This window comes from Rhincodon typus, chromosome 21 (assembly GCF_021869965.1).
Source record: "Rhincodon typus isolate 14 chromosome 21, sRhiTyp1.1, whole genome shotgun sequence".
Lineage (NCBI taxonomy): Eukaryota > Metazoa > Chordata > Chondrichthyes > Orectolobiformes > Rhincodontidae > Rhincodon > Rhincodon typus.
The window spans coordinates 8,230,251-8,246,214 of NC_063352.1; the positions used below are offsets into that span (position 1 = coordinate 8,230,251).

The following is a 15,964-nucleotide window of genomic DNA, read 5'->3' on the forward strand; positions in this document are numbered from 1 at the left end:
GCCAGAGTCCTTGTGTATATTTAAGGATTGAGATAGACAGATTCTTGATCAGATGGGGAATCAAAGATAATGGGGGAAAAGCAGGAAAGTGGATGTGAGGGAGGTCGGATCAGACTTGATGCTATTGAATGGAAGAACAGGAGCCAAAAGGCCTGTTCCTCATCCTTTTTCTTATAGTCTCATGGCCTTAAAGAGTCTCACGAACAATAATAATCATGCCTTGTGTCAACGTTAATGTTGGCTGTGTTCAGGGAAATGGTGACAATCCCTTGGATGCTGGAAGAATCAGCTCCTGAATTCACTTCTGCCCTGCTCTATAAGAACAGCCGTCGATATATGGACAAGGATGTGTACTCAGTGGGCACTCACTGACAGATTGTTCCAACTATATTTGAACCGTTTTAATATGTTTTAATTAATGTTAGACTTCTGCGACAGGTTAATTTGTTCCTCCTTTGTTAGTATTTACTTAGCTGCAACTTATGGGCGACTGAGCAACATATCCAAAGTGAATTTTTCTTTGGAATTTTCTGTACGAGCAATAACTGAAAAAGAGTGCAATGAATTTTGGTGCAGGTTTTAATGATAATTGTGAGCAGCCAGGACTGCAACATTCCTTATTTTCCCTCAACTAACAAATCTCAACGAACAACATTAAACCTGCAACTCCACTGCTAAAGTTTGTCTGGAAATATCTTAGAAACACAAAGCTAAAATTCAAGATGAGACATCAGTCATTTAAATTAAAAAAAACTCACTGAATCAGTGTGCGGCAGTAAGGTGGCACGAAAGGCAAACTATTGTGTTTAATAAATATTTGAAGGAGTTAAAAATCTGATCTATTTGAGGAGCAATGGAAGAAACTTCTGAATAGACACATGATGCTAAGAAAGGTACAAAAGGAGGTCTTTCAGCTCATATTTCTCTGCTGCCCTATAATGAACTGTCCAGCCTCATTTCTCACTTTCCAACTCTTCTCCCATAACTTTGTAGGTTGCGGCATTTCAAGTACAGATCCAAGTATCTTTAAATGCTGCGTGGGTTTCTGTCTTTATCATCCCTGCAGGCAGTGAGTTCCAGACCCTCAACCTTGTCTGAGTAACGGACATTGCCCTCCAGATTGGTTAATGCTCCTAAGTTAAGTCAATTACTCATCTCCTTGTGAAGCCAATCAGGTCCTTCCTGTTCACTCTATCCAGGCCCCTTATACCTCAAGTAAAGCTTGCCTCATCCTCCTCTGTTCCAGAGAAGAGAACCACAGCCGTAAAAGCCTTCTTCACTGCTAATTTCCCACAAACATACACTTTATTCGCAAACTTTTGTAAAAGGAACATCATTGTAGTGATTGGGTCAATTGGATCTCATGGCTATGAGTTCCTGATTGGGGTTGTTAACCAGGGCCAATCAGGGAGCCCTGGCTGATATAAAAAGGAGATTCAGAGTCTCCTAAGTCTATGGACTGGCTTTGAGCTGGCTGATCACAGCCCATGGAAGGTACACATGTGAAAAAAAGGGGTGACTTTTTGATGGGATACTGGCCTCTGTGTGCTGTTATTTCAATCACAAAACATTTGACTTGAATATTACAGAATTTGCAATAAAATTCAACTTGACTCCCTACAGCATGTTCCACTCAACAGAATTGCAATAGTCTTAATATTTACAATACAGTACATTCCCTGTTAAACACGTTGTCTGAGGGCAAAAGTTTCGAATTGGAAATGACCACAAGTGCGATAGAAATAGATTTTTCTCTATGCAGCATGTTGCATTCTGAGATGGTTCACAACCAGAAGCCTGCACTCCTGGCTATATCCTCAATAATCTCTGTACCATCGCACCCCAATTGCAAGATGTCTCCAAGCACTTTTCACATTGAGATAATTCTGGAGTATTGTCATTGTTCTAATGTGGATTTGATGGTCGAATCGAGGATTTAACATTTTGGAGTTGATCCAGATCTGATGGCCTGCTTTCAGCTTTTTATCAGTTCAAATTTAACTGTCCAATTACTGTCGGTCTGTTGATAGGGCTAAGGACTTCTGAGGACCTGCACTCCTGCAGAATCCACCAGCCGAGAATAGTGGCAATCTTTCTCAAAGTAAAGGCATCATTGTTTCATTGGAAGTCCAATGTGCACTAAGTGTAACTGTTTCTTCCGTTCTAGGACAGTACTGGGGCCCTATGGAGTAGACCGAAGAGTACACTGTGTAGACTTCACAGACTGTGAAAATGGACTGGGTAAGTGACCCTGTGACACTTTCCCTCTGCAATGAAGCTGAGGAACACTTAATGGGGAAGAGAATGGGCGTTAGACCTTGTGCATTTGTGTTAGACTCATTATGAAAGTGCCCCTCTTCTTTCTGAATAACAAGGTGTTGCAACAAGCTATGTGACATTCTGAAGTGGTATAATGCAATCGTGCTCACTACATTTGATGACTATATCTGTTATCTTCCTATTACAGCATTGGAGAAAATCTTCCACCGTTGTGTCTGTTCACTGGAAGGTGTTTTTTCCTCTTCCCCAGTTGCACTTGCCCTTCTCAAATTTTGACTCCCATGGGGATTTATTTCAGATTAGTTGTGAGGGCCACGAATGCAATTCATACTCTGGCACTTTGACCAAGAGGTCCATGTTCCCATGTGACCTTGACAGTGCTGGATTATTTGACCCCGCAGGCCCCTATTCTAATATGAATTCCATTCGACTCCAAAGTGCCCACATTCCCAGCAGACATTCCTGGATCAACATCGTGAGGCGAACCCACTTCCTTTTCCAATCCAACAAACGCAAAGACCAATGCAAAGTCTTCAGTGCTAGAAAGAGAAGCTAATCAGCATGGACCAGGGTTTTTGTGGCCCCCAGAGTGGTGCAAACTGCTGTGACTATTGGTAGAATACAAGCATTAAGTCTTATCAATACAGGAATCTGAGATCCAGGTTATATCTAGTGGTCCATCTGAGGATGGCTGCATTTCAGCTGCTGATCTTCAGGAAGCTATGATAATGATCCTGAAAGATAGGTTCACTGTTCCATCTGTCAGAGCACCAATCTGTATACTAAATGCATAATTCACTATGCAAATTTCATTGTACTCTAATAATCCCAGGGAGAGAGAGTCAAATGTGAGAAAGTGGTGAGGGGGCAGCTCTGAGTGGGCTTCCTGTTGTTTGGCCTTCACTGTAACTGATTTGGATTTGATAAGCAAAGGCACTCAGTATAGAAGCGGTAGTCTGTACAAGTAGCTTGGGAGCAATCTGAACAAACTATTGTTTAACTTTGATTCTCCTTATAAGTATTTTTTCCCTTTTTTCTTCACTCTTGGTCTTCAGTCATTGAGATCCTTGCTCCCTGCCAGCATCTATCCATCTAAGACCAACATGTCAAAGATGACTCTGTCCTAAATATTATCCTCTCTCTTCATATCCTTACCTAAAATTAGGAACTTGTTACGTGGAACATGAGGCATAAACCAGCACATGTGCAGAAGGTGCAGCCACAAGCCTCATTTAATAAAATAGTTTAATTTGTATTTTGTTCCTTGACTCTGCTTCTCAGACCAGCTGGGTTTTTTTTTCAGTAAGACTGGTGATAATGAATCAGTGTGGCCTAGGGGCTCAGTGATAGTGTCCCTAGCTCTGAGGCAGGAGGCCTAGGTTCAAGTCCCACTTGCTCCAAATCAGAGCAGTAACATATCTGGACAGACTGATTAGCAAATATCTGAATCAATATGGTCTGGAAATTTCACACTGGTTACTGTTGATATAACCATTAACGACAGGTTTCAATCAATTTTTACTCACATATGAAATGGCTTTTATTCATAAATCTGACTTTAAACAAGAAATTACTAAATGAGGATAGCAAAGAAATTTATATTGAGAAAGATGACCACTCCTCAATGTGGATGAATTTTGAATTTATTCTGCTGTTTGTCAGGGAGGGAGACATGTGCACAGAAAGACTGATATTATATAGGAATAATAAAGGAAACTAAAGGAAATCCGGTAATTCTGAGGAAGTTCTGAGGTCACTAGACCTGAAACGTTAACTCTGATTTCTCTCCACAAATGCTGCCAGACCTGCTGAGTTTTTCCAGCAATTTCTGTTTTTGTTTCTGATATACAGCATCTGCAGTTCTCTTTGGTTTTTATTGAAATCCTGTACTCTTCTGGCGCTTGGCAGTGAATGACACAGTCCAATCATTGACCGATTAAAACATAGGCAGCAATGACCTTGTGCATTTATAGAAGGCATCTAATACAAAAAAGCAGATGATCCTGATATCACGTGGGCCAGGGGTAAGGTAAATCAGATCAGACAGATCTGTTATAATTGATTCCAAGCTGTTGTATTTATTGCCGGTGTTGGCAATCCCAGCGTCGCAATTAGCTTACTTGCAAAACACTGATTAGCACCAGGGTATCACCGCATAGAGAGAAGTGTTGATTGAGTGAAATATTTGATTATTTCTTTTCCTACATTCACACTGCAGCGCCTCTTTTTTTGTTTTGAATTGAAATATGTTAATTGGGGATTCTGTTTTTCAGAAAGTGCTCTTGTCAAAGTTTGCAGTTGTCAAAAATTTGCGCCACTTCAACCCGTGAATTAACTCAAAAAATTTAAAAGCTAATTTTTAGTGTTTCTTTTACCGATGGGAAATCAGTCAGCAGCGTTTGAATCAGAGCTTTGGGCCTCATTTCAGGGCTAGTGTGTGAGTTTCTAACTCATCTCATACAAAGAGCAGCTGCAACCAGTCCAGAGTTAAAAGCCAGGCACAAGGATGTGTATCTGTTTTAACGTTTTAGCCCATTTTAGCGCCACCTACACATTGTACAACTGTACATAGTCCCCTTGTGCATTCAGCAAAGACTGAAGCAAAGGACCCATTTATTCCAGAGCCTGGCTGTATATTTCATGGGTAATCCTTTAGCATCCTGTAAGGTCTTAATCATCCTCCGACCTCTAATATCACAGGCAGAGGGTTTATTGTTTCTGTTGGAGATTTCTGCCACCTTCATTTCCACTGACCTGTAGCAGACAGCAGCTTTCGCTGCCTTAACTGTGCACTGTACCTATCCCTATACGTGAGTCTTGTGTTGTTTCAGTTGGTCAATATATTTACGCTTAAGCCTGATTAATCCTTCTAGGTGATCAGCTAGCCACCTTGGTTTGGTTATACCGTGTCCCCCTTTGACATTAGGGACATTCAGTTTAGTTTGGGAACATGGTCAGCATGGACGGGTTGGACCGAAGAGTCTGTTTCTGTGCTGTATGACTCTATCAAAGAATAAAGATTTTAAAAATGCATAAGAATATATCCTTGATGAAAAGCTTTAGCGTGTTATCAACCTCAGCACGTTCACACACACTCTCAAAGGTACTTTAATTTGTAAAAGTTTAAGGGAAGAAATATTTTACAGCTCTACCCACGTAGCAATCGCAGATGGAACAATGAAGTAGATTATTTAACTTCACTTGCTTCACGTTTGGTAAAAAAATCCCAACATTCCCGCAGTCCATTCAGTAACTGAATCATGGCTGTCTTAATGAAATCACTTCAGCGAAGTATAAGACTTTATTTGGACTGCACTCAACTAATTATCTTTCCTAACTGAGGTCCAGACAGAGTCACTGGAAAGTATTGGACAGCGGAATACAATACAGAGCCCTTTACACATTTAAAGTCTGGATAGGTTGGGCTTGTACTGAAGAATAGATTGACTGGCCTTGTACTCAGTGGAGATTAGAAGAGTGAGGGGTGTCTCATAGAAATATATATAAAATCCTGATGGGACTGGATAACTTGATGTGGAAATAATGTTCCTGATGTTGGAGAAGTCCAGAACTCGGGGTCACAGACTAAGAATAAGGGGTAAACCCTTTCAGGACTGAGATGAGGAAGAAGTTCCTCAATCAGAAAGTTGTGAACCTGTGGAATTCTCTCCCACAGGAAGCTGTGGGGGTCAGTTCGTTAGATATATTCAAGAGGGAGCTGGACACGGCCCTTGTGGCTAAAGGGATCAAGGGGGATTGGGAGAGGGCGGGAATGGGATACTGAGATTATATGATCAGCCATGATTGTATTGAATGGTGGTGCAGGCTCTAAGAGCCGAATGGACTGGTCCTGCATCTATTTTCTATGTTTCTATGTTTAGTGGTGGGCCTACGATGGAAATCACACTCAATTGATGCTTTGCATGTGAATGACATGTGCTTGCAGGTATTAAGGTGATCGGAGGGTTAAGGGAGCTGACTGGAGAGGAGTACGGGGTGTATGTGAAGAGGATTCTGCCTGGTGGTCTAGCTTCAGTGGACGGTGAGTGGTCAGTGTATGGCCAGTGGCTATTATTCATGTCATGTAACACCATGCCACCACCAATATTAAAATACGCTGATAATTATTTCATGCTTGCTTACAATTTAACAGCTGCTCGTTTTCCTGCTGCATCTTTAATGTAGGAGAAGATTCCAAGGCATAAGCAAAAAGAAATAAACACACAGTGAAAGAAGGAGAGGGAAGGATTGTCCAAAAGCTAGATTAAAAGAAATGGTCATTGAGGAAGAGAGGGGTGTAAGAAAGGAATTCTGGAGCTTGGGGCCTATAGCCAGTGGGCATACAGTTAGAGCAAAGGGAAGGGGCCAGGGTGACATTCACCAGAAGGTTAAGTCAGAGGAACACATTGAGGAGATCTGGGGACCTTATTGGATTAAGCAGGATGATAGTGATAGGGAAAGAGAAGTGAGGCCACAAAGTGATCTTAACCATCTGGATGGGAGTTTTAAGGTTGAGTTACTGGGGGACAGGGGTGAGGTCAGGCAGGGGTAATTGGGAAATAATGGGTACCTAAGATCTGGAGCACAATAAGATATAAACAACTGTGTTTTGTACAATCGAAGTTCATGATTTGTGACTGATAGCCAAGAGAGTACAGGACTATCAATTCTACCGGGAGGTCATGCAGATGTAAGGGGTCAGTTAGCAGGACAGTGGGCTTGTGAGGCAGAGTGATGCCAACGCTGTAGGTTCAATTCCCACTGCTGGCTGAGGTTACCATGAAGAACTCTTCCTTGAACTGAGGCATGGTGCCCTCAGGATGTTTTTATTTATACATTTTTTGGGATGTGGACTTTGCTGGCTGGCCAGCATTTATTTCTCGTCCCCAGTTGTCCTTGAGAAAGTGGTGGTGAGCTGCCTTCTTGAACCACTGCAGTTCATGTGTTGTAGGTTGACCCACAATGCTATTAGGGAGGGAATTCCAGGACTTTGACCCAACGACAGTGAAGGAACAGTAATATATTTCCAAGTCAGGATGGTGAGTGGCTTGGAGGGGACTTGCAGGGGGTGGTGTTCCCATGTATCTGCTGCCCTGGTCCTTCTAGATGGAAGTGGTCGTGGGTTTAAAAGGTGCTGTTTAAGGATCTTTGGTTAAACCACCACCAGTCATCTCTCTCTAATGACGAGGTAATAAATCACATGGCACCAGGTTATAGTCCAACAGGTTTATTTGAAAACACAAGCTTTCGGAGCCTCGCTACTTGCCCAGGCGTTAGTGAGAGAGGTGGTACCAGACACAGAATTTATAAGTAAAAGATCTAAGGGTCACACAACTGAGGAGGATGTATTAAGCAAACCAAGATGCTGTTAAATCTTTAATCAGTTAGAAAGTTTAAATTGATTAATGTGTAATTGCAAATCCCTGATTTTTTTTGCAAGTTAGCGTCCTGAGAGAACGGTTTATAAGTTCCTACTTTAGAAATAAAATCAGTCTGACTCCAAACCAAACCACAAATGGATTCTAAACAAGGCTTCATACCTATCGTGCATTGTCTGACCTAAAATGTCACCTCTTCTTTACGCTGATAAAACCTTTAGTTCTCTCAGAGCAGTGAGCTCTTTTCTCCCTATCTGTCCAGTTGCTTGGAGATTTCGAAAACTTCCATCAGCTCTCCTCTTAGCCTGCTCCTCTCCAAGGAAAGCAGTCCCAACTTCTCCAATCCATCCTCAAATGGATCCTCAAGCCTAAAGGCCAGCAACCAGACCATTCACTGACTGTTCTGTGGGCAACATTAAATAGGGTCCTCTACTCCTCTGTAAATTGTGAGAGGTAATCTGATCGAAACACACTACACTTTGCAAGATGTTCTTTCCCATGATTCTGGAATCCAGGATAAGGGATTGATCATTTAGTGTTATGTTGAGGAAAGGTTTCTTCAATCAGAGGATTGTGAGTCTTTGAAATTCTCTACCCCAGAGAGCTGTGACTGTTCAACTGTTGAGTATGGAGTAAGAAAGAAATAATAGATTATTGATCTCTCAGGGTTTTGAGGAATTCTGGTCTGTGGGTGGGAAAGTGCAGTGGAGTTAGATCAGCTCTGATTGTATTGAATGATGAAGCATGCACATGGCCTACACCCTTCTTCTGTTTCTTATATCCTTATGTTCACATATCAGTGAGAACAGGAGCCAACACTCCTAATGCCATCATCTGTTCTGAGTAGAATACTTAGTGTCAAATCCTTCTGAGGATTCGTACTGAGGTTGGGATAGCACCATGACACCCTATCACTTGACTTAGATCATCCAGGATGGGCTTTATTATCTCCTGATGAAGGTGATGGCCACCCTTTTCAAGCAAGACCAAAAATATATGAAACTGCAGGTTTAGGCAAGCTTTAATTCCCATCCTCTAATGCCATCAAACAGAGAGCAAAAGTAGGCTATTTGGCCCATTGAGTCTGCTTTTTGTAATTCGGAAATCAGAAATGTAGCATTAAACTTTTATTCTGCCTTTAAATAACTTTTGTCCAATTGCTTTGCAAATGCTTCCCAGTATGTTTCCCCATTTGCACATACAAGTGTTATGGTTGCTAACTGTGTCTTTCATTTATTGCCTCGAACACACTTGTGAAACATTTTTCCTTCATTTATAGGTCAGCTGCAGCCTGGAGACCAGATTCTTGAGGTTAATGGTGAGAGTCTGGTTGGAGTGACGAATGAAAGGTACAGGAGAAAACTAGTGATATGAAAGAGACTGTCTCAGTCATTCATATCTCACTAACGGGACAAGTCAAGACACAGAATCCAGCTGCAGCTGGCCAATCAGCATTACATAGAACATAGAATCCCTACAGTGTGGAAACAGGCCCTTCGGTCCAACAAGTCCACACCGACCCTTGGAGCATCCCACCCCGTTATAACCCACCTAAGCTACGTATCCCTGAACACTACGGGCAATTTAGCATGGCCAATCCACCTAAACTGCACATCTTTGGACTGTGGGAGGAAACCAGAGGAAACCCACACAGACACAGGGAGAATGTGCAAACTCCACACAGACAGTCGCCCGAGGGTGGAATTGAACCCGCGTCCCTGGCGCTATGAGGTAGCAGTGCTAACCACTAAGCCACCCTAAATATTCTTCAAATATTCAGAAAGAGAAGTCATCGTTTTATGCTAAAGGGTGACAAAGTCAAAGCAGAGATGAGGAGGAATTACTTCCCTCAAAGAGTGAATCTGTGGAATTCACTCCCCCTGAGTGTGGGGGATGATAGGCTACTGAAGAAATTTAAGGACAAAATAGACAGATTTTTAATTAGTAATGGGTTAAATGATTATGGAGAGTGGGCAGGAAAATGATGAAGCCATGAAGAGATCAGCCATGATAACACTGAATGGTGCAGCAGGCTCGAGGGGCTGAATGGCCTACTCCTGCTCGTTGTTCCTATATGTGACTTATTAGATCTGGTTCTTGTTATATATATGCATTCTTAATTCATTCACAAGCCATGTGGGTGTCACTGATTAGGCCAGCATGTATTACCCATCCCTAAATGCCGTGAGTCTGGAGTCACATGTGGGCCAGACCAGGTAAGGGCAGTAGATTGCCTTCCCTAAAGGGGATTTGTGAACCAGATGGGGTTTTTTTGCCCCCAGCAATCAACAGTGCTGACGTGGCCCCACAGGTTTTTTTCCACCCTCATCCAAATTAGAGTAAAGGGAAGACTTTTTAGAACGGAGATAAGGAGAAACTTCTTCAGCCAGAGAGTGGTGAATCTGTGGAATTCACTGCCACAGAAGGCTGTGGAGGCCAGGTCATTGAGTACATTTAAGACTGAGATAGATAGGTTCTTGATTATCAAGGGGATCAAGGGTTACGGGGAGAAAGCAGGAGAATGGGGTTGAGGAACTTATCAGCGATGATTGAATGGTGGAGCAGACTCGATGGGCCAAATGGCCTAATTTCTGCTCCTATGTCTTATGGTCTTACGGTCTAAATTTTTATTGAATTAGAATTTCACCATCCGCCATGGTGTTCTTTGAGCCCATGCCCCCAGAGAATCAACATTACCACCTCCTGAGATAATCCAAGTAATTGCAGGCTGACTGCTGGAATCCTTATCAAAGCTGTACTGTTACGAATGACATTTCTTTAAATTGCTATTTTAAAACAAAGTATCAAGCACAGAGACGGCCGACACATATTTTGCTCACGGCCAGTAATCAAATTCGTGATGACAGTGACAGGTTTAGCTTTGTCTCCTTCCCACTGTGTTACCAACCAGGGAACATGTGGCTATGGCATCCTCTCATGCCACGCTGCTTGGAGATAGAAAGTAAAAGGTTCAAATTTACCTTCGTCCAGGGAGCAGAGAGGATCCTGCTGTGTGTTACGGGGTTGGACAACTATCTGCTAGAGTTGTCAGTTTTCCCTGCCAGACTGCAAAAGCACTTTTAAAATAAACTTCATTTCAGGCTCAGCTGCAATTTGTTGAACAATTGCACAGAGCATTGCATGAGAGAAACTCGTCTCCCTCTCTCTTCAGCAACGCCTCTTATACCAGTTAGTTATACAGTCCCAAGTCCACCACTTTAATTTGTCTTCACTTGTAATGATAGCTTTTAAATACAATTAACTGCTCAACTACTGTCACTGTGACCAATGACCCTCATATAGTTCTTGCCTGTTCTAAGCCTTGTTCTCTATAGGCACTGCCTGCACATGTGGAATTCTCTGTCAGAGGGAGCAGTTGAGGCCAAAACATTGAATGTTTTCAAGAAGGATTTAGTTCTAGGGCTAAAAAGATCAAAGGTTATGGTGAGAAAGCAGGAAGAGGGGACTGAGTAGGATGGTCAGCAATGATCATATTGAATGGTGAAATAGTTTTGAGGGGCCGAATGGCCCACTCCTGCTTCTATTTTCGATAGTTCTATGGTCCACCAGCACATTGATGAACCGAACTCATTCCTTTAAGTTGAGGCTGTTATATTGGGCGCTCTTTGGGTGGAAATGTACAAATGTTCTTAGTTTGCTGTAGGCATGTGACCTTCCACCAGGATTGGAGTCAATTGAATAAAGACTCAATTCTGACCAGGTTGCTGTCTACTGAGCACAGAATAGGCACTTGCTGAGTCTTAGTTAACGTACATAGAGGGTTATACACAGATTTCCAGATGGAAGTGTTCCACTATCATATCAGTGAAGGCAAAAAAACCCACCCAGGACTCACACTGAAAACAGGCAATGGACCAAAGAGGGGCCTTAATTCCTCTTTTGGGTCTTCACCATAAGATTGGCTTACCCCAAGGCAGCTAGCTACAGCAGTGGTTAACTCATTGTAGAGATGAAATCTGGGACTGCCTCAACTGAAAAATAGAATCCCTGCAGTGTGGAAGCAGGCCATTTGGCCCATCAAGTCCACACTGACCCACCAAAGAGCATCCCACCCAGACCAGCCCCATTTCCCAATCTGTGCATTGCCCACAGATAACCTACCCAGCTTGCACACTATGGGCAACTTAGCATGGCCAATCCATCTAACCTGCACATCTTTGGACCACAGGAGCAAACCAGAGACCCCAGAGGGAACACACGCAGACATGGGGAGAATGTGCGAGCTCAAAACAGGCAGTAGTCACCTGAGGCTAGGATTGAACCTGGGTCCCTGGCAGGCAGCAGTGCTAACCACTGAGAACTGGAAAGCCTTCGGCATTCTACTGTAGCCAGGGGAAGCGGGGATGACCCTCCCAACCTCAATTTAAGGCACATTCTGAAACTTTACTTTCAAATATTTCCAAAGGGAGAGGGAGGGAAAGAAAGAGAAACAAAAAAAGAGAGTGAAAGAAATGAAGACAGAGAAAGAAATATGTATTTATATTATGTCTTTAATGATCTTAGGACATTATAAAGCACTTTACAGCAAAATAGAGTGTTTTAGAAATGTGTTCACTGTTGTAATGTGTCTAGACACCGCCTTGTCTTGCATCTTGTTTCTAGTGCAGTAGAAATCCTTCGAGCAGCCTCATCGTCCAATAATATGCGGCTGATGATCGCTAGAGATGAACAGGGCAGGTAAGAGAATGATGTCGCAACTTATTCTGGCTTTGTTACTTTGTGGTTTCCTGCCACCCCTTCTCCCATCTTCAGCCGTCACTCTCCTCTTAGTTTCTTTTCTGACTCATCCACAGTTTTAAGCCTGGTGGCCTATTGCTACTGTCAACGTTCAGCCTGAAATTGGATCTAAATACATTCGCGGGCCATTGTCTAGAACCGCCAAATGTCCTTTCACTCGGCACTCTCATGATCTGTGCCCACAGCCCAAATTCACATACTTTCAATGGAGCTTGTTGCTCGCTATGTAGTGTGGTCACTGTTGTAATGTTGGAAATGCAAAATCAAATTGCGATTGGCATGATCCTGTAAACAACTTGAGATCGTTAACAGATGATCTGTTTTTGTGACGTTCATTCAGGGACAAAAATTGTTTGGGACACCAGTCCAGAGATAGAGTCAAAGAGGTTTACAGCACAGAGAAAAGACCCTTTGGCCCATTGTGTCTATGTTAGTCAGCATACATCTATCATCTCTAATCCCATTTCTCAGCATATGGTCCATACATGGTCCATGTGCTATTGCATTTCCAGTATTCGTCTAAGTACTTCCTAAATGTTGTGAGCATTCCTGTTTGTACCTTTTCAGATACCCACCAACCACTGAGTGAGAAAATTTCTTTTTCAAACCCTTCTATACCCCCTGCTCCTTACTTTAAAAGTGTGCCCTCATTATTGAACCTTCTACCAAAAGGACTCATTTATCCATTTCTACCCTATCTACGCCCCTCAAACTCATCATTTTGTGTGACTCAATCAGGTCGCCTCTCACCTTTTTCTGCTTGAAGGAAAACAACCCCAACCAGGCTAGTGTCTCTTCATAGCTAAGTCTTTCCAGTCTAGGTAACATCCTGGTGAATGTCCTCTGCACCCTCTCTAGTGCAATTGTATCCATCCTACAGTTTGGTGACCAGAAAGAGTGGGAATATAGCAGCTTGAGAGAGGGGGCGGCTGGACAGAGAGAAGGGGAGACGGAGAGAGATGGGGGGTTGCAGAGAGAGAGGGGAGGGAGACATGGGAGAGAGAGATGGAAGGGTGGGGGGGGGAGAGAGGGGGGAGGGGGGGAAGGGGGGGGAGAGGGGGCTTGAGAGAGAGGGGGGGAGACAGGGTAGAATGGGGGGAGGGATCACAGTACTCCAGCTGTCGCCTAACTAATGTTGTATACAGCTCCAACACGACCTCCCTGCTCTTGTATTCAATGCCTTGACTAATAAAGGCAATATGTCTTCTTAACCACTTTATCAATCTATACTACTTTTGTCAATGATTAATGGACATGCTCATCAAAGTCCCTCTGATCCTCTGTGTTTCCTGGGATCTGGCCATTTAACGTGTACTCCTTTGCCTTGTTAGTCCTCCCAAAATGCATCAACTCACAACTTTCAGGGTTAAATGCCATTTGTCACTGTTCTGCCCATCTGACCAGCCAATCAACACTGGCTCGTAGTCTGAGGCTTTTGTCCTCACTATTTACCAGACCACCATTTCTTGGTGTTAATTGTGAATTTACAGATTATACCGACAGATTATAATACAGATTACAATGCCTAGATCATTAATGTACACAACAAGCAGCAAGAAACCTAGCACTGGACCCTGCAGTACACCTCAGAACACAGCTTCCATTTACCAAATATTGACTATCAACCTCTTACTCCTACTACTAAACCAATTTTCGATTCAATTTGCCAAATTTCCCTGGGTCCCACGGGCACTTAGCTTCCAACCAGTCGCCATTTGAGACTTTGACAAAAGCCTTGCTGAAGTCCATGTAAACTGCATCCACTGCGCTACCCTTACCAACAGACCCAGCCACCTCCTCGAAAATTCAATCAGATTTGTTTACCAGGATCACCCCTTACTAAGCTATGCTGGTTATCCATGATTAACCCTTGTCTCTCCAAATGGAGATTGATTCTGTCTTTCAGAATTTCTTCCAATCGTTTCCCTACCTCAGATGTTAGACTCACTGGCTGGTAGCTCTCTGGCTTATCCCTACCAAGTGTCTTGAATAATGGTACTACCTTAGCTGTCCTTTTGTCCTCTGACCTTCCTCCTATGGCCAGAGAGGATTAAAAAATTAATGTCAGAGCCTCTGTAATCTCCACCCTTGGCTCCTACAGCATCCTGGGATACATCTCATCTGGGCCAATTTCAAGCCCACTAAAACGGCAAAGACGTTCCACCTCCTTAATAGAGATAGTAGGAACTGCCGATGCTGGAGTCTGAGATAACAAGGTGTGGAGCTGGATGAACACAGCAGGCCAGGCAGCATCAGAGGAGCAGGAAAGCTGATGTTTCATATTCGTGGATATCACAGCTTCTCTCCCTGAATTCTTACCTACTTCAGCTTTCTCTGTAGAGAATACAGGTGTAAAGTACTCATTTAAAAGGTAACTATGTCATAGATTGCCATTTTGATCCCTAATGAGCATGACTCTTTCCCTGGTCATCCTCTCTCTTTAGTATATTTAGGAAATGCCTTTGCATTTTCCTCTATTTTACCCACCAGTGATTTTCAAGCCCCACCTTCACTATCCTAACTTTTTAAAGTAACCCCCTGTACTTTCTATGCTCATCTAGGGCTTTCACAGCTTTTTGGGCTCTCGGTATGTGCCATGACCTTCCTTTTTTTTTCCTTTATATTTTCCGTCCATCCATTGACACTACACCCAGGGTTCTTTGGACCTATTGGTTCCAGCCTTGCCTCCTGCACCGTTATGGGAAAACATTGACCCTGCGCTCTCACTCTTACACTTCTGACTGTCTCCTAATGTGGATTTTCCTGCAGATAGCTATTCCCAGTCCACTTCGGCCAGATCCTGGCTTAACATATTTAAAATTGTTCTCCCCAGCCATTTCAGAACCTTTGCTTCTGGTCCATTTTTGTTCTTTTCCATCACTAAATTGAATCTTACTGAGTTATGCTCACTATTACCAAAATGTTTCCCCATTGTTCTATTCCATTGCTAAATTGAATCTTACTAAGTTATGATCACTATTGCCAAAATGCTTCCCCCAGACATTTCTACCACTTGGCTGGTTTTGTTCTCTCAAACTAGGCCCAGTACTGGCCCCTCTCTTGTAGCACTTTTGATCAACCTGGTTTTGTTCTATACATGTCACTTCCTGCACCACTTTTACATTGTATCCCATTGCCCCTTCCAAATTAGTTTAAAACTCCAACAACAGTGATAACCCCCATCCCCCTAAACAGGATGTTGGTCCCTGTAGTGATTGTAACAAGGTCATCAAACAAGGTTATTGTAGAATATGAGTTCCCTGATTGGGGCTGTTAATCTGGTCCAATCAGGGAGCCCTGGCTGACAGATATAAACAGGAGTGTCAGGGGTTCTGCTCACTCTGAGAAATGGCTCTGAGGGAGCTGGATCAGTGTCAATGACTCTCCTTGTGTAAATAATTGGTGACTGGGTGACAGGATACTGGCCTCTGTGGAGTTATTTCAGTCCTGTTGCTGTTCATCTGATCTGTTGAACGCATCAAACTAGGAACTCTCCCACCTGCACCAACTCTTCCACCAGGCATTCATCTGTTCCACCCACCTATTCC

At 43.0% G+C, this 15,964-nt stretch overlaps 1 protein-coding gene across 1 annotated transcript in view; it reads left to right on the forward strand.

Annotated features, from left to right (window-relative positions):
• Window positions 1–255: 255 nt before the first annotated feature.
• Window positions 256–15,964, forward strand: part of si:dkeyp-72e1.9 (syntaxin-binding protein 4) — a 70,136-nt gene continuing 54,427 nt past the window's right edge. The window contains exons 1-5 of the mRNA XM_048609673.1: window positions 256–350; window positions 2,168–2,241; window positions 6,227–6,322; window positions 8,938–9,007; window positions 12,282–12,356. Of these exons, the coding sequence (XP_048465630.1) occupies window positions 256–350; window positions 2,168–2,241; window positions 6,227–6,322; window positions 8,938–9,007; window positions 12,282–12,356 (410 nt within the window). The remainder of the gene's footprint in view (window positions 351–2,167; window positions 2,242–6,226; window positions 6,323–8,937; window positions 9,008–12,281; window positions 12,357–15,964) is intronic.